General features: G+C 33.3%; 1 protein-coding gene across 4 annotated transcripts in view; it reads right to left on the reverse strand.

Annotated features, from left to right (window-relative positions):
- The window catches only part of CNOT6L (CCR4-NOT transcription complex subunit 6 like), a 95,736-nt gene that overhangs the window by 43,323 nt on the left and 33,483 nt on the right, over positions 1-18,930 (reverse strand). For all 4 annotated transcript variants that reach the window (XM_039845526.1, XM_039845525.1, XM_039845524.1 and 1 more), the window contains one exon: positions 2,329-2,418. In XM_039845526.1, the coding sequence (XP_039701460.1) occupies positions 2,329-2,418 (90 nt within the window). The remainder of the gene's footprint in view (positions 1-2,328; positions 2,419-18,930) is intronic.

The raw sequence follows: 18,930 nt of genomic DNA on the forward strand, positions 1-18,930 counted from the left end.
ATCTATATAAAAACTACAGTAAACATTGTACTTAATCATGAATTATTAAAAGCTAATAAATTATAAAATTAGACAAGGATGCCCATTATCACCACTTTTAGTTAGCATTTTACTGGTGCTCTTAGTAAGTACAATAAAGCAAGAAAAGAAATAAAAGATGTAAGAATTAGAGAGTAATAAAAGTGTCATTATTTGCAAATTACACTGTTATATAAATTGAAATAAAAATATATCAGGATTAAAAAGAGTTTACTAAAGTGGCTGAACATATATTTACCAAGAGCATTTAGCAAATGTTCAGCAAGGTGGCTAAATAACAATAAATATACAAAACTCAACTGTAGTCCATAAATCAGCAATAAACATTAAGATTATTTTCAAAAAGACTGTTAAGAGTATCAAAACAGTCAATACCTAGAATAAATGTAATTTAAAAATGCGCAAAATTTTTAAAAACTGCACAGAAACCTAAAACTCAATATTGAGAGAAATTAAAGGCACAATAAATGAAAAAGTATTCTACTTTGTTACATTAGAAGATCAAGTGTGGTTAACATGCCAATTCTTTCTAAAGCAATCTATAGATTCAACATATTTCCAATCAAAATTCCTACATTTGGGGGAGAGAAGAATTAGAAAAGGTAATTCCAACAATTTTAATAAATATACAAAGTAAAAAAGCATGGAGTCAAAACAAGCCAAGACTAGAATCAAATCAAGGAGAAATTCTACTGGATCTTAAGACGTTTTATACAGCTACCATACCAAACACTGTTTTACTGCCACAAAGACTATTGGAAAAGAATACAGAATCCAGAAACAGACCCATACACACATTGATGATATATGACAAAAGATGGCACTAAAAACCAGTAATAAAAATCAGTCTTTTCAATAAATAGTTCAGGGTCAATTTAATACAAATGTGGAAAAGTTATGAAATTTACTCTTGAATTATACACACTTCAATGCCAGGAAGATTACAGCTCTAAAAAAAAGACGTTTTTGGATAACATAGAAGAACACATTCATGAGCTTGAGGTAGGGAAAAATTCTTAACGATGACACAAAAGCAGTATTATAATAGAGAAGATCAACAAATTCAAGTATGTTATAATTTGTTCTATTCATCAAAAGACAAATCAAGAGAGTGAAAAAGCAAACAATACCATGGGAGAAGGTATTTACAACATATATAATCAGCAAATGGCTTTTATTTAAAACATATGAAAAGCTCCTTAATACAAACACCACACACATGCCATATAGCTGGGTCAACTAGCTATGCCTCTACAGGCATGAGAGATTTAATTTTAAAGCAAGAAGGCAGTAGTATACACATACTATGTATACAGCTTAATTAAACTGCTACATAGTCTTAATTTCTTACTAAAAGGACCTCTCTAATAAGTTTATCTCTTTCCCATCAATCGACTTTTAGTCTTTTTAGCCCAAAGTTGGTTAGATAATATTAATTTGGTTTTACTTTACTGTAAATCTTACTATTTAAAATTTAGTATGTAGGTGTCTTCTATCTTGGAGAAAATTTTTTAAAGCATAGCGAAAATATTATGATGATGGCCTCTATGCTGGAATCTAGATTTTTCTAGCTCTGTTTCAGGATTCTGTATTTTAGAAAGACATTATTTAAAAAAACAACAACAACAACAACCTGAATTTAGTAGCATATCTACACTTTTACCCATATTTTGAGTGCTTAAAGCAAAAAAGTGTTTTAAGTCAAATACTTAATAGCCTTCTTATATGTAAAGGAAGTCCATTTGGGATACAACTATTTTAGTCGGACAAATCTGGTGTTCTTATTAAAATTGTGGTTACAAAATTTCCACAAACATGTAGTGAATCAAATTAGTCACTTAATTCATGAAAAACATGTGCAATATGTGGGTTCTCCATAATCTGCATAAAATTCAAACAATTGATAACTATGTATCTTTGTGATTAAGAACAAGGCAATCTTGGGTTCACAGCTCAGCATTAATTAGCTGTGTAACTTGGGTAAATTGCTTTATTCTCTGAATCTCAGAATTTGCCTGTACAATGCCAGTAAAAATTCTTATCTCCTAGGTTCTCAGAAAGACTAAATGAGATAATGTAACTAAAGCTCCTTACATATTGCTTGGTAAATAGAAAGCACTCAGTATATGAAAAGAAGAATGTCCCACTACCATAGGATATACTAATTAGTGCAAGGAACTCCAAACCTATAAGCAGTTGTATAAAAAATGGTCAGATGGTCTTAAGCATCATGTGACATATTAGCTAACAGTAATATCTGTAGTTTACTGGTTTGTCATTAATAGTTACCTGCAAGATTGTCTAGCATGAAGTTCAGTAGCTTTCGGGTTCCATCTGGGTCCTGGTATAAATTGAGAATATCCTGTGATAAAGGATTGCCTAAAGCAGAAGACAAAAATAAAATCTTTAAGACTTACAACAGCAAGACTAGACAAATGTACACAATAAAAAATGATAATTTTCTATAGTGAATTTTACTGTATTTAATCTGAACACAAATTTAAAGAAATTATATGAATGTAACCCATTTCCCATCTAGAGAAAAAAAGTGTAGCTTGCTGCCAGCGTTAATTTAGTTTTACATAAACACACTCTTTGAGGCTGAAGCAAATCTGACTGGTTTTCAATGTGAAAAAAATATGAAAACTGTTCTTGGAGTTATTTCTAAACAGAATTTATCTCTAATCCTAATGTAACGGAAATGCATATATAAATCAGATTCATCAAATGAATCTCTGGCTAACAATTGTTCAAAAATGATATTAACATCACTCATAGAAATGCTACATTTTCTAGGATTTGATATTTTTAGTGATCGAGAATTGCTATATCTTGTAAATGGAAATACCACTACTAAAAATGGAATGCTATAAATAAAATGATGTCATTTGTTTCCAAAGACTATTGATATACTAGAGAGGTGTGAAAATAAGAAAAAAGTGAGATATTTCGTGGCACACTTTGGGGGTAAGGTTAGAACTATAATCCGCAAGTTATCTTGGGGTAAACAACTGCAGCTGCAAGTGCCTCCAGAGAGTATTCTCAGGGCAAACGGGAAATGTGTTATAGTCTCTGGGAAAACCCAAAGATGGCAGAAAAGATAAAATAAGGACACTAGAGGAAATTTTAGATTCTAATACACAGTTACCATAAATAGTAAACACAACCTAACTCTTAACCAGGAAAGAGAGGTTAAAGAGAGAAGTGAAGGAGGCAATACTTGGAATTAAAAAAAAAAAAAAGGCTGTCAACTTTTGAAAGCTATTAATAAACACATAAAACATAAAAAAAAAAAAGAATAAACTGATACAAGGAAGCACAAAGTATACAAAGAAGTTTATGAAAGAATTTCATTTTTCACTGTACTGCAAACTAGAGAATGCCAATAGCAAGCAGAAGACTTTAAAACCAGATAAGGACCAATTACTTCAAAAAAAAAAAAAAAAGAGATGGCAATAAAATTCATTACCAACAATAGAAGCTAGAATACAGTGAATATCTCCAAAGACTGCAAGATGCTATTAGAGACATCAACATTTCTCTATCAGTTATCAACAGAAAAAGAAAACAGGAAATCAGAAAAAATGGAGAAGACCAGAACGCTGTCGAGGGACCATATTCTGGGCCATGAAACAAACTGTAACATATTTAAAAGAAATGAAATAATACAAAGCATACTATCTGACCATAACAAAATAAAACTAGAAATCAACAAGAGACAGATTTTGGAAAATTCCTAAGTACTTTGAAATTAAACATCAAACTTCTAAATGATCAAAGTTTGTAGGATACAGCTAAATTGGTGTTTAAATGGAAATTTATAGCATAAAATACTTATATTAGAAAAGATCTAATAATGATGATATAACTGTCACATTAAGAATCTAAAAAAATAAGAGCAAATGAACTCCAAAAAACCAGAAGGAATTAATAAAAATAAGAGCAAAATCAATAAAATTTAAAACAGAAAAACAAGTGATCACTACTGACCCCAAAACATGGTACTCTGAAAAAGAGGCAATAAAACAGATATACCTATCTTTGATAAGGACAAAAGGACACAACTTATAAATATCAAGAATAAAAGAGGGAATAGCTCCTGAGAAATTAAAAGAATAGAAAATATTGGAAAAATTTAATGCGCGTAAATTCAACAACTTAGAAGAAATGAACAAACTCCTTGAAAGACAGAAACCACAAAAGCTCACTCAAGAAAACATGGATAGAAAACTTGGCAAACATAGTAGAATAAGAACTTCCAAAAACTTGCCCCTCCATAAAAGCAGTAACAACAACAACAACAAAACTGATAAAAATTGTCAGAATCAACTATTTCACAACTCTGGAAATTTACCAAAGATTGCAGCAACCCTGGGGATATTTTCCTAAGCATGTGCATAGCCCTCCACATATGTATGGCTGTCTAGGTTCCTCAGAAAAGAAAAGAACAAAAAAATTGAGGATATAGTGGCCAAAAGCATCCCAAATTTGATAAAAACATTAATAAACACATCCAGGAAGCTGAACAAATTCCAAGGAGGATAAAATGAAAGAGACTCACATCTAGACAAATTGTGATAAAATTGTGATAAAGTTAAAGACAAAAACAGAATCTTAAAAGCAGTGGGAAAGTAGTGACTCATCATATACAGATGCTCAATAAGATTAAAAGCTGATTTCTTATCAGAAATCATGAAGGCCAAAAGGCAACTGAATGACACAGTCAAGGTGCTGAAAGAAAAAAATCTGTCAACCAAGAATTCTATATATAGCGAAAAAATCCTTCAAAAATAAAGGAGAAATTAAGGCATTCCCTGATAAACATACATTGAGAGAGTTTGTCACTAGCAAGCCAGACCTATAGTAAACACTAAAGGGATTCCTTTCGCCTGAAATAAGAGTGTACTAAACAGTAACCTGAATTTATATAAAAATGAGTACCATTAAAAATAAGTACATACATACACATAAAAGAAAATATATGTAATTTTTGTTTCTCTTTTTTCTCCTACCTGATACAACTGCATACAGCAATAATTATAGATCTATGTTGATGAGAACACAATGTATAAATGACAATATCTGTGTCAATAACAGCATAAATGAAAATGAAATAGAACTACAGTAACAAAGTCTTTTATGTTAATGGTTAAATTGATATTAATCCAAATTGGATTACTAGAAACTAATATGTTAATTGTAATCCCCAAAGTAACCACGAAGAAAATAACTCAGAATGATATAACAAAAGAAACAAGGAAATTAAATTGGTACACTGGAAAATATCCATTCAACAAAAAAGGCATTAATTGAGGAACAAAGAAATAAAAAGGACATAAGGCATATAAAAACAAATAGCAAAATGGCAGACAAAAATCCTACTGTATCAGAAAATACATTAAAAGTGAAGTAAACTTTGGTTAAGAAGCAGAGATTAGTAGAATGAATAATAAAATATGATTCATTATATGCTATCCACAAGACACACACTATAGATTCAAAGACACAAGCAGGTTAAAAGAATAGAAAAGGGTATGCCATGTAAATAGTAACCAAAAGCAAGCTGGAGTGGTTGTACTGAAGGAAGGAATAACCTCAATGTCCCATATCAACAGTGCCTTTATTCCTAATCACCCATAACTGGAAAGAACCCAGACGTTCTTCAACTTGTGTCAACATGTGCACGATGGAATACTACTCAGCAACAGAAATGAACTATCAATACATGCAACAACATGGCAGAATCTCAAATGCATTATACTAAATGGAAGAATCCAGAGTCAAAAGACTACATACTAACGTTTCCATATACAACATTTTGGAAAAGGAGTTGCTAAGGGCTGAGAGTTAGAGGACGGTGTTGACTTCAACACAAATGAACTTTGAGAGGTGACAGAACAATTGAGTTATATATTCACTGAAGGGGTGGATTTTACCACTATATGTAAATTACAGCTCAGTAAAAAAGTTGCCAAATTTTTAATTTTTCTCAAAAATACATTCAAGGTACAATTTTAACAGTCATTACTTAGAGTCTAGAAATAGAATGTACAAATTTTAAACCAACTGAAAGTATACAAATTGAGAAACAAACGAGAGGGGAGAAACTATTTTTAGAAAGGCAAAAAAAGAGAAAAATTACACAAGGGGTAGAATCAAAAAGTTGGATAGTGATGACACAAAAATATCAATAATTACAATATAGATGAGGCGACTGGTTTGAACCCACACATTAAAAACAAAATGAAGTCAGACTGGATTAAAAAACGAAGTCCATCTATAAAGTATTTGTAAGAGATACACCTAAGCATAAGTATACAGAAAGGCTGAAAGTAAACAAATGAGAAAAGATATATTAGACAAACAAGAACCAAAAGAAAACTTGCATAGCTGTATTATTAAACAACACAGACTGTAAGACAAAAACCCTAATAATGAAAAAAGAGGCTCACTCCCTAATATCAGCTTTAATTCACCAGAAGGTAGAGCAATACATATAACGTACAGCAATATCTATGTATAGTTGGTATACCTAATAAAATCTCAAAGGATATAAAGCAAAAGCTGATGGAATTACATGGAGAAATGAACAAATCTCCCATTTTAATGGAAATTTTAGCATAAATATATTATAAAGGGAAATAGGCAAAAATATCTAAAGATATAGAAAATTTGAGCAATATAACCAAATTTGATCTAATGGCAAATATATAGACCTGTGCCCAACAGTGAGAGAAACTATTTTTTTCAGATACTAGGGCATAAAGCAACAATCAACAAATATCAAAGAACTGGTTCATACAGGCTACCCTAACTGCAATTAGTTTAAAGCTAACAATAAAAAAGCTAAATTTAAAATCACACATGAGTAGAAATTTTAAATAACTGATGAGTCAAAGAAGATATGATAACCTATATTAAAAATACTTAGGCCAAAGCAGTAGTGAAATATTTCATATTAAAATTGTGGAGGGCAGCAACAAAAATTAAGCCAAATAGGCAAATTTACAGGCTTAAATGCTTATATTTGAAAATGAGTAAATCTAAATTTAAACCATATAGACAGACAAGGAAAAAATATAATAAAAATTCAGACAAAACAGAAGAAAAAAAAGAAAAAACCAGTTGTTAAAAAATAAAAGCCAATACTGATTCGCTGAAAAGAACGTAACTGACAAATTCCAGGGGAGACTACATCAGACCAAAAAAAAAGTAGAAGGCACAAAAAAAAATCTTAAAAGACACGGTGACATAGCTATAAAGAGAAGAGTCAAACTATATCAAGAGAATATTATGAACATGTTTATGCAAATAAGTCTGAAAACTTAAAAAACTGACAAATTCTAATAGTACAGATATGGTCCAACAAAGTTGACTCATTAACAATTAGAAAGCCTCAATAGTTCTCAACTTCAAAAATACTGAGGTGGTAATTATCTTCCACAAAGAAAACACCAGGCAACAACAGTTTTAAAGAATTGTTCTATCAAAATTTCAAGGAACAGATCAGTTCAATCTTACGCTAACTCTGTGAAAGCACTCTATAAGAATAAAAACACAGGACTATCTTATTCATGAACACGTGAAAAATTCCTTTAAAAAATTCTGTTTGGAGGCAGTCCACCAGGGATTCTGTACTTCCCTCCTCATTCTTAGTGAATGTGATAGATTCAGAGGCTTATCAGTCTCCTGATACTAAGCAGTTTCTGGAGCTAGTTACATAGGAAACTAAATAGGTCAAGGCAACCAAACCAGTACTTTCATGTAACTCTTTGTCTCCCTTGGGGATCAGGGCTTTTGCTGCTTGCTAGACTATTTGCTGCTTTGCTTGAAAAGTGCTGGACCCTTAGATCTGGATTAATCAATTGCAATGCAAACTCACTATGTACATAGCATGTGTCTGGGTCTGTCTTGCTTAAGTGATAATGTTCTTTGGCTCTGATCCAAGAGTCTCATATCTTCCACCACTATCCATGAAACAGTAACTGGCTAACAAATTAGCTTGTAAGGAGTATAAAATCTCAGAGCCAGAGGATTCCAGGAAACATGGCAGAGTGAGAGACGTCCTCAGATCTCACCCCCTGAAACAACAAGCTGAACATCTAAACTGAACAAAAAACACCCAAAATGCGCACCAGCATGTCTGAGTGTGGGATCTGCACAGGGGAGCTACCACAGGTGAGAACCCCGGGTGTCAGGCAATGGACTGGGAGAAACAAAGAAGCTGCCTCTCACAGCCTCTGGAGCTCCCTGCAGGAGGAGGAGGAGGGGAGAAGGAAGGCGACTTCCCTGAACAGCCCTGCTGGAAGTGCCGGGACTTCTACGCAGCTAGCAGCAGGGGCCACTCATCAGGGCAGGAAGCAGAGAAGCGAGACGGGACCACAGAGAAACAACAGTTGATTTTTACCAGCCCCAGTTGTAAAACCAAGGCTGAGTCACAGCTCCCAACCCACAACCCAGAGGGATCTTCCCCTGATACCCTCCGAGACCGATCTCTACGGAGCCCCAGGGGAATCTGAGCAAACACTGCCAAGACTGTCGCTGACACTGACAGGGACTAAAACTGAGGGTAGCAAGCGTGATTAAATATCTACAAGAAAATAAAAAAGGCATTATTTAAGCTTTATGTAAAAAGCAAGGATCCAAGAGGCTTAGACACCACTTACTGGAAACAAAAGTAAAAGCATATTCTTTACAGCAAGCTAAAGAGAGACCTTTATATAATAAATCTTCTTTCTGGAAAAACAGCAGAATACACTTCCATTAATGCCCAGACGGAGAAATAGTCCATTAAACACCATGAACAACCAAGGTGGCAAGGCATCTCAGAAAGAAAGAAAAAAAATCTCCAAAAATAAGCTTAGAGACATAGAAATATGCAACTTAAATGGCAGAGAATTCAGGATGGTACTTCTGAAAAAACTCAATGAGATCCAAAACAACTCAAATCAACAATTTCAGGAATTGAAAAAACAACTAGATGAGCAGAGCGAGGAGATTGAAACTCTCAAAAAGAACAGAATAAATCTCTGGAGATAAAAAAATACACACTGCAAGAGTTGAAAAATGAAATAGCAGCTTGGGAAATAGAGTTGACCAAATGGAGGAAAGGATCAGTGATATCGAAGACAGAAATCTAGAAATAAATCAGAAGGAAGAAGAGAGAAACCGAAGAATGAAAAATAATGGAAGAGAAGTACAAGAACTAGCTGATATCATCAGGAGAGGAAATATAAGAATAATGGGCATTATCGAAGGTAAGGAAACAGAGCAGGGACTCGAAAGCATTTTCAGACAAATAGTGGACGAGAATTTCCTAAATCTAAAGAATGAGCTGCAGCTTGGAAGTCAAGAAGCCTACAGAACACCCAATTCTCTCAACCCAAAAAGGCCTTCACTGAGACACATTGTATTAAAATTAACAAAAATCAACGACAAAGACAGAATTTTCAAGACAGCCAGTGAGAAGAAAACAGTAACGTATAAAGGAAAACCCATTAGATTATCATCGGACTTTTCAGCGCAGACCTTACAAGCAAAAAAGGAATGGAATCAAATATTTAAACTATTAACTGAAAGGAACTACCAGCCTAGAATAATGTATCCAGCTAAGCTCTCCTTTAGATATGAAGGAGAAATTAAGACCTTTCCAGACATACAAAAATTGAGGGAATGCTCCACTACGAGACCTACACTACAGGGAAATACTAAAAGGGTCAGGTCACCTAAAACAAAATAACAATACCAAAAAAAAAAAATAATACAGAATTAGGAGTAAAGTGACTATCAGACAGATAGACACAGAGGAGTACAATCCTTACTAAGAACAGGGCGTTATAAGCTTAAATAATAATAAGAGAATTACTATAGCAAGATAGTAATGAAAAGTTCGGCATATATAGGGACAAACTGAGATAACAATGACTGAAAAGGGAAGGATTCAAAGATGCAAATTTGCAAAGGGGAATGGAGATAAGTAACACGCAGAAGAAAATGGATGACTCTGTGTGTGTGTGTGTGTGTGTGTGTGTGTGTATAAAACTGTCCTTTTCATATTCGTAATGGTAATCACACACCAAAGATTCAGAACTTAAGTATATAACATAAAACAAGAAGAACCAGAGTTAAAACCCACAAAAGCCAACCAAAGTAAAGAAAACAGAAACACAAGGACAAGGAAACAATGGAAACACTGAGCTACCAGAAAGCAAATGATAAAATGGCTATAAGAAGGCTCTACATTTCAATAATCACCTTAAATATAAATAAACTGAACTCACCAATAAAAAGGCACAGAGTTGCAGAATGGATCAAAAAACAAAACCCAACCATATGCTGCCTCCAGGAGACACATCTCAGCTCCAAAGACAAATATAGACTCAAAGTGAAAGGGTGGAAATGATATTTCAAGCAAATGGCATTCAGAGAAAAGCAGGAGTAGCAGTACTAATGTCAGATGAAATAGACTTCAAAATAAAAAAAGTAAAGAAAGATACGGAGGGACACTTCATAATGATAGAGGGAATCATGCACCAAGAAGACATAACACTTATTAATATCTATGCTCCCAAAATATGTAAAGCAATTACTAACAGAACTAAAGGGAGAAACAGACCAAAACACTATTGTAGTAGGGGATCTAAATACCCCACTGTCAGATATGGACAGATCATCCAAACAGAATATCAATAAGGAAATAACATCTTTAAATGACACATTAGACCAACTGGACATAACTGACGTATATAGAGCCTTCCATCTCAAAACAGCTGCTTATACATTCTACTCTAGTGCACATGGAACATTCTCAAGAATCAACCACATACTGGGGCAGAGAGATAGCCTCAACAAATATAAGAGGGTTAAAATCATACCAAACATATTCCCTGATCATAACGCACTGAAACTAGAGATCAACTGCAAAAAGAAATCAGGAAGAAAACACAAATACATGGAGATTAAACATGATACTGAAGGATAATTGGATCAGAAAAGAAATAAAAAGAGAGATCAAGAGATACACAGAAACAAATGATAATGATAGTACATCATATCAAAACTTTTGGGACACAGCAAAAGCGGTCATAAGAGAAAAGTTCATATCATTACAGGCCTATCTCCAAAAACCAGAACGAACCCAAATAAACAACCTAACACTTCATCTTAAAAAACTAGAAGAGAACAAATGAGGCTTAATGTCAGCAGAAGGAAATTAGAGGAGAAATAAATGAAATTGAAAACAAACAAACAAACAAAAAATAGAAAAAATAAATACAACAAAGCTGGTTCTTTGAGAAGGTTAATAAAATTGACAACCCCTGGCTACACTCACTAAGGAAAAGAGAAACGACACAAATAAACAAAACCAGGGATGTAAGAGGGTTGAAATTACAACTGACATCGCAGAAATACAAAGGATCACGCTATTCTATGAAAAAATATATAATACCAAATTTAATAACCTAGAAGAAATGGACCAGTACTTAGAAAATTACCAGTACTGGAAAGTCTAAATAGACCGATCAGTAGTATGGAAATTGAAACAATCATCAAAAACCTATCAAAAAGTAAAAGTCCAGGACCAGATGGCTTCACCAGTGAATTCTACCCAACATTCAAAGATGTAATACCTCTTCCCCTCAAACTCTTCCAAAAAATTGAAGAGCAGACAATACTTCCCAACTCATTTTATAAGGTCAATATTACTCTGATACCAAAACCTGGTACGGATAACACAAGAAAAGAAAACTACAGACCAATATCTCTCATGAACACAGATGTAAAAATTCTAAATAAGAAACTAGCGAACCGAATACAGCAACATATTAAAAAGATTATATACCACAATCAAGTGGGCTTCATCCCAGGGGCACAGGGATGGTTCAACATATGCAAATCGATTAATGTGATAAACCTTCCCTCTAAGATCAGGAACAAGGCAAGGCTGTCCACTATCACCACTCTTATTCAATATAACATTGGAGGTCCTAGCGAGTGCATTCAGAAAAGATATAAAAGGCATCCAAATAGGAAACGAAGAAGTCAAACTGTCACTATTTGTGGATAACATGATTCTCTATATAGAAAGCCTTAAAGACTCCACAAGAACACTACTAGAAACAATAAGCACATACAGTAAAGTTTCTGGATACAAAATCAACATTCAAAAGCCCATAGCTTTCCTATACTCTAATAATGAAGTGTCAGAAAAAGTAGAAAAAATAACTCCTTTTGCAATTGCCACAAAAAAGAATAAAATACCTAGGAATAAATTTAACGAAACATGTAAAGGACCTATAAAATGAAAACTACAAGATCCTATTAAAAGATATCGAAGAAGATACAAAGAAATGGAAAGATATTCTGTGTTCTTGGATTGAAAGAATCAACATAGTTAAAATGACCATATTACCTAAAGCATAATACAGATTTAATGCAATCCCCATCAAAATCTCATCGGCATTTTTTAAAGAAATAGAAAAAAAATCATCAGATTTGTACGGAAGCACAAAAGACCCCGAATTGCCAAAGCCCTCCTAAGAAAAAAGAACGAGGCTGAAGGCATCACTCTGCCTGACTTCAAATTATACTACAAAGTGACAATAATCAAAACAGCATGGTATTGGCAGAAAAACAGAAACATGGACCAGTGGAATAGAATCAAGAGTCCAGAAGTAAACCCATATTTATATGGGCAAATAGTTTTTGACAAAAAAAAAAAAAAGCCAAAAACATACAGTGGAGAAAGGAAAGCCTCTTCAATAAATGGTGCTGGGAAAACTGGAAGGCAATCTGCAGAAGAATGAAACTAGACTGTTGTCTATCACCACAAACCAAAATTAACTCAAAGTGGATTTAGGACCTGAATATAAGACCTGAAACAATAAAATGCATAGCAGAAAACATAGGACTAAACTCAAGGACCTTGGACTTAAAGAGGATTTTATGAATTTGACTTCAAAAGCAAGGGAAGTAAAAGCTAAAATAAATGAATGGGGCTGCATCAAACTAAAAAGCTTCTGCCCAGCAAAAGAAATCGTCAACAAGGTAAAGAGACAACCATCCAAATGGGAAAATATATTTGCAAGCAATGCCTCTGATAAGGGCCTAATATCCAAAATATACAAAGAACTCATACAACTCAATAACAACAACAACAAAAACAAACAATCCAATCAAGAAATGGGCAGAGGACCTGAACAGATGCTTCTCCCTAGAGGACATAAAAATGGCCAACAAATATTTAGGGAACTGCAAATCAAAATCACAATGAGATACTATCTCAAACCTGTTAGAATAGCTATAGTCAACAGAACTAGTAATAACAAATGTTGGAGAGGATGTGGAGAAAAAGGAACACTCATATACTGCTGGTAGGACTGCAAATTGGTACAGCCACTATGGAAAACAGTATGGAGGTTCCTCAAAAAACTAAGAATTGATCTACCATATGATCCAACAATCCCTCTACGGGGTATTTACCCCAAAGACTTGAAAACCCATCTCTGAAAAGATATTTGCACACCGATGTTCATAGCAGTATTCACAGTGGCCAGGACATGGAAGCAACCAAAGTGTCCTACGATAGATGATTGGCTAAAGAAGCTGTGGTACATATATACAATAGAATATTACTCAGCCATAAGAAGAAATGAAATACTGCCATTAGCAAGAACATGGATAGACCTCGAGATAATCATGCTGAGCATAATAAGCCAGACAGAAAAAAACTGAAAATCACATGATATAACTTATATGTGGGATATAAACCTAAAAGCAACAAATGAACAAGACGAACAAACAGACTCATGGACATGGGCAATGGACTAGTGGTTACCAGAGGGTAGGGGATGTGGGAGGAGCGGGGAGGTAGACGAGTAAAGAGGGTCAAATATAGGAAGGTAGGGGGAGGGTGAAGTGGGTAAAGGGGATCAAATATATGGTAGCTGAAGGAAACTGGGCTTTGGGTAGTAAACACACAATAGAATATATATAGATGTCAAATTATAATGTATACCTGAAAATTATATAATTGTATTAACCAATGTTACCCCAATAAACTCAATAATAAAAAAAAATACCTCAGAGCCTTCACAGTTCTTGACAAATATTATCAAAATAAATCCAGTAGTGTACAGGAATGCAAGTGTGATTTAAATTGGAAAAAATGTATACATATAACTTACCACCTCAGCCTATGAAATAATAATATAATCATCTCATTAGATAAAGAAAAGCATTAATAAATTCAGCACCTGAATAACGATTACCAAAGTAGAAAAAGAAGGAAATTTCTAGAAACTAAAAAAACTTTTTTTTGGCAAAAATATAGAGCAACTATCATTGTTAATAGAAAAATATTAGAAGCATTTCCTTTAAAATGGGAATAGAAGCATGCCCTGTATTAATGCTTCTCTTCAACATTGTACTAAACATCCTGGTCAGTACATGAAAATAAGAAATTATATAAAAATTAGAAAGGGAAAAACAAAACTGTCACTATCAGCAGATGAAATTATTACCTGCATACAAAACCTAAAAGAATTTGCAGACATATTTTTAGAAAGAATGAAAATTTAGCCAAAAAGTTTTACTATAAGATCAGTTTTTTAAACTGTATTTCTATATACTCCAACAGTAAATAAGCAAAAAAAGGTAACTTCTAAAATAAAAAAGACATGGTTTATAATAGGAACATAAAAACTTAATATGGTACCCAGAAACAAATCTAACGAAAGATGTGCTTGACCAGTGTGCAGGAAATTATAAAATTTTATTCAAATACATTAAATAAGATTTAATAAATAAATGGAGAGAGCACATAAATTCATAGATAGGAAGACTCAATATAATTAAGGTGTCAATTCTTCCTAAATTGGTCCAGTCAATACAATTCCTCGTTCCAACAGCTTTTGTGAAATCTAACAATTTCTTTTATATGAGGAAGATTCAAGATACCCAGACTGCTAAGATGCTGCAAAAGAAAAATGTTAGAGGAATTCCTAAACCAGACATCAAGTCTTAATATAAAGCCATAATAATAATTATGATAATGTAGTAATTTGTGCAAAGTTAGACAAATTGCCTACTGGTTATACAGAATGGAGATCCTAGAAACAGACCTAGACACACCTGATGGAAAAAGGGAAAACACTTCACTAAATGGTGTTAAGACAACTGGTTATTCACAGGGAAAAAAAACAAGATTAGACCCCACCGAAAATTAGACCCCTCATACTATATTAAAAAATAAATTCCAAATGAATAAAAAAAAAATAACTACGAAGAGCAAAACTTTACAAAACTTTTGGGAGGTAATATAAGAAAATGTATTTCTGACCTGGGGTAGGGCAAGATTTCTTTAACAAGATATAATATGCACTTAATCATGAAAGATTTTTAAATTCAACTACATTAAAAATTTCAAATCTATCCATTAAAAGATATCAATAAAGGAAACAAAAAGAAAAGCCACAGAGTGGGAGAAAATATTTACAATACAAAACAGAACTCCTGCAAATCAATAAGAAACAAATACTTCAAGTGAAAATGAGCAAGAAACATTAACAGCAATTTCACCGAAGAAATACGGCCAATAAATATATAAAAGATGGTCAATCTTATCAGCAATTAGGAAAATGCAAATGAAGAGTACAACTACCACTATTTCATACTCAATAATAAGCAAAATTTTATAAACCTGACAATACTAAGTGTTGGGAAGAAGACAGAAAAATGGAAACTATATTACTTTGGGAAATTTAGTTTAGTACAATCACTTTACAAAACACTATGGCATTACCTAATAAAGCTAAAGATGTGTACACCTCTACAACCCAACAGTTATATTCTTAGGAACTCCATGGGAGACCTGTATAAGAATGTTTATGGCTGCATTGCTTATGGTAGCCAAAAAAAGTGTGTGCGTGTATGTGTGTTGGGGCAGGGCGGAGGGACTAAATATCTATAGTAGAATGAATAAATTACAGTTTATTTCTATATCAGAATACAATGCAGCAAAGAAACAAACTAAAATTACATGCATGCATAAACACAGCTGATCAAAAAACAAAGTTGGAAAAAAGCAAGAAAATTACATTCAGTAGGATTCCAAGGTTAAAACACCCTTATGAGATACATACATAATCCCAGTCAGTATCTGGCACATAGTAGGTACTCATCAATATCTGCTGAATGACTGAAAGAAAAGTAAAGGAATAGCTAATACAAAATTCAGGACAGCAATAACTTCTGGGAGAAGCAAGGAAGATGTAATCATGAAAAGGTACACAGGAAACTTAAAATGTACAGAAGAGCTACACCAACAAGATATGATTGTGTCTATTTGCCAAGAATCTCACCAACAATAATGATAAAAATTTTGTAATTTTTTTAATATGATAGGTAAAAATTGAGTATAGTTTCAATTTGCATTGTCATTATGTATAAGGTTATCAGCTTTCTACATTTTAGAGCTATCTGTATATCCTCTTATATAAACTACAATATGCTCTCTACTACTGTTCCTTACTTACTGATTTCCAGAAGCTCATTATATAACACAGAAATAAGTACTTTGCCTCCTATATGAATAATTAGATTTTTGAAGTCCATTTTTTTTAACTTGGTTCCATCGTGTAATGGTTAGCACTCTGGACTCTAAAGTGCATTTTTTTTAAAGGTACTGAGACTGTTGAGGATAGTTATTCCATTTTCTTTAAAAATGTATGTTGTTATTCATTCATATATTTCATGAATAAAAAATTTTACAAATGAAAGAATCTTCTACTGCCACAACCCATTTTAAGGTAAATAAGTAATTCTTGGAAGAAAGTGAGAAATTCTCACGGTTACTGAAGCTCTAAATTTTTTTATGACTTGTGACATCAATGTTCAACCCCTAAAGACAACTCTTTAGCCCATATGTCAGAGAAAGTATTGCCTTACACCTTAGGAAATGAATTCTAAATTATTTAAAATAACTGCGAGAATTGCTCTTATTTACACCATTTCTTCCATAAAATGCATGTTGGATTTTTCTTTTAATTGACTTGAGAACATTTCCAACCTACTGGACTGACCATGTTTGTAGTTTTTAAATTGGACTTCAAATACCCTACCCTTCACATACACTCTTCGAATCTCAAAACAGAATTTCTAAAACTTAGTTTGTTGAGCCATGATAATCAAAATCATCAAAATTTCAATATCAGTGTTTCAGAGAGAGACAAGGAAATAGAAAAAAGGTACTTCTTTGTTCAGTTTTGAGACAAAATGGAATCTCAGAGGTAGTGCATTCTCATTGTTTCTTTCACATATGTCAGTGCCATTTTAAATGTCCCATCCGCTCTTTCCTCTTTTCTGGACAAAACACACCAATATGTAGTTATTAAAAAATGATTTCAAGTTTTACCTTCCTAAGAATATAAAGCTACCATTCATTAGGAACATTTTATTCCTTCAATTGCTTCATAAAACTAATTCCATTTTTACCATCATTAACTTTTGAAAAAAGGCAGAAAGGACTCTGGTTTTAATTTCTAAAAGGTCCTTGGCTCTTTTGTACTGGATCACCCGAAGAGAAAGTGGCACTGCCAGAAAAAGAGAATCTAATAGAAGGGTAAAAGGGCTGCATGTAGTTGTTTACCATAGGACAAAATGAAGTTCAATGAAAAGAAATTTATCCATAGGCATGAACAAAGGCTGAGTTACAAATGACAAGGCAGAACTGACATCTACTCTATAAGACGAGAGATCTAAGAGATTTTAACAAATGTGAATTAGTGGACAAAAGGACACTAGAATCAAAGGTCAGACAAAGACAGTAAAGTAGTCCCCCCTTATCCACAGTTCATGTGACACACCTGTCAGCCATGGACCAAAAATATTAAATAAAAAAGTTTAGAAATAAACAATTCATAAGTTTTAAATCATGTGCTGTTCTGAGTAGCATGATGAAATCTCATACCACCCTACCCAGGTTGTGAATCATTCCTTTGTCTAGTGCATCCGCAGTGCATACACTACCTGCCAGTTAGTAGCTGTCTCAGTTTATCTGACAGATCAACTGTTGAGGTATCACAGTGCTTGTGTTCAAGTAACCCTTATTTTACTTAATAATGGCACCAAAGCACAAGAATAGTGATGCTGGCAATTCGGATATGCCAAAGAGAAGCCATAAAGTACTATCTATTTTGAAATAGAGAGAGAGAGAGAGAGAGAGAGAGATAAGAGACCATATTCACTTAACCTTCACTACAGTATTTTTATAGTTGCCCTATTTTATTATTAGTTGTTGTTAATCTCTTATTGTGCCTAATTTATAAATTAAACTTTATCATAGGTATGTATGTATAGGAAAAAAAAAAAGTATATATAGCATTTGGTACTATCCACTGTTTCAGGTATCCACTGGGGGTCTTGGAATGTATCTCCTGCAGATAAGGGCTACTGTAGTTTAGAAGACAAGCATTATAATCAGTAAAATAGAATCAAGTACTAACAACAGATATTCAGAATGATTCATATAGTTGATACTTAGTCTAAATTTTCTGGGAACATGTATGTACATGAGATAACATGGAATAGAGAGTTGTGAAACAGTAAGATATATAATATGCACTTTTTCAGAAATGTTATGCAGTACAAAGGGTAAGTCCACTGGGTTCAATGGTAAATTATTCATTTATCATTGATGCGCTCTCCATCAATATTAGGAGGAAAGTGGCTAGTTGGAGTGATGTTAAAAGTAAGAAACAGTGGTTCTTAGAGACAAAAAAAATAATCAGTATAAAGTATAACTTTCATACTTTGTGAATCTATGATTATTAAAAAAAATGACAACCATTCCATAATTTTTTTAATAAAGGAACAGACCTACCTCCCCTTCAA

This window comes from Pteropus medius, unplaced genomic scaffold, assembly GCF_902729225.1.
Source record: "Pteropus medius unplaced genomic scaffold, Ma_sr-lr_union100, whole genome shotgun sequence".
NCBI classification, from domain to species: Eukaryota; Metazoa; Chordata; class Mammalia; order Chiroptera; family Pteropodidae; genus Pteropus; species Pteropus medius.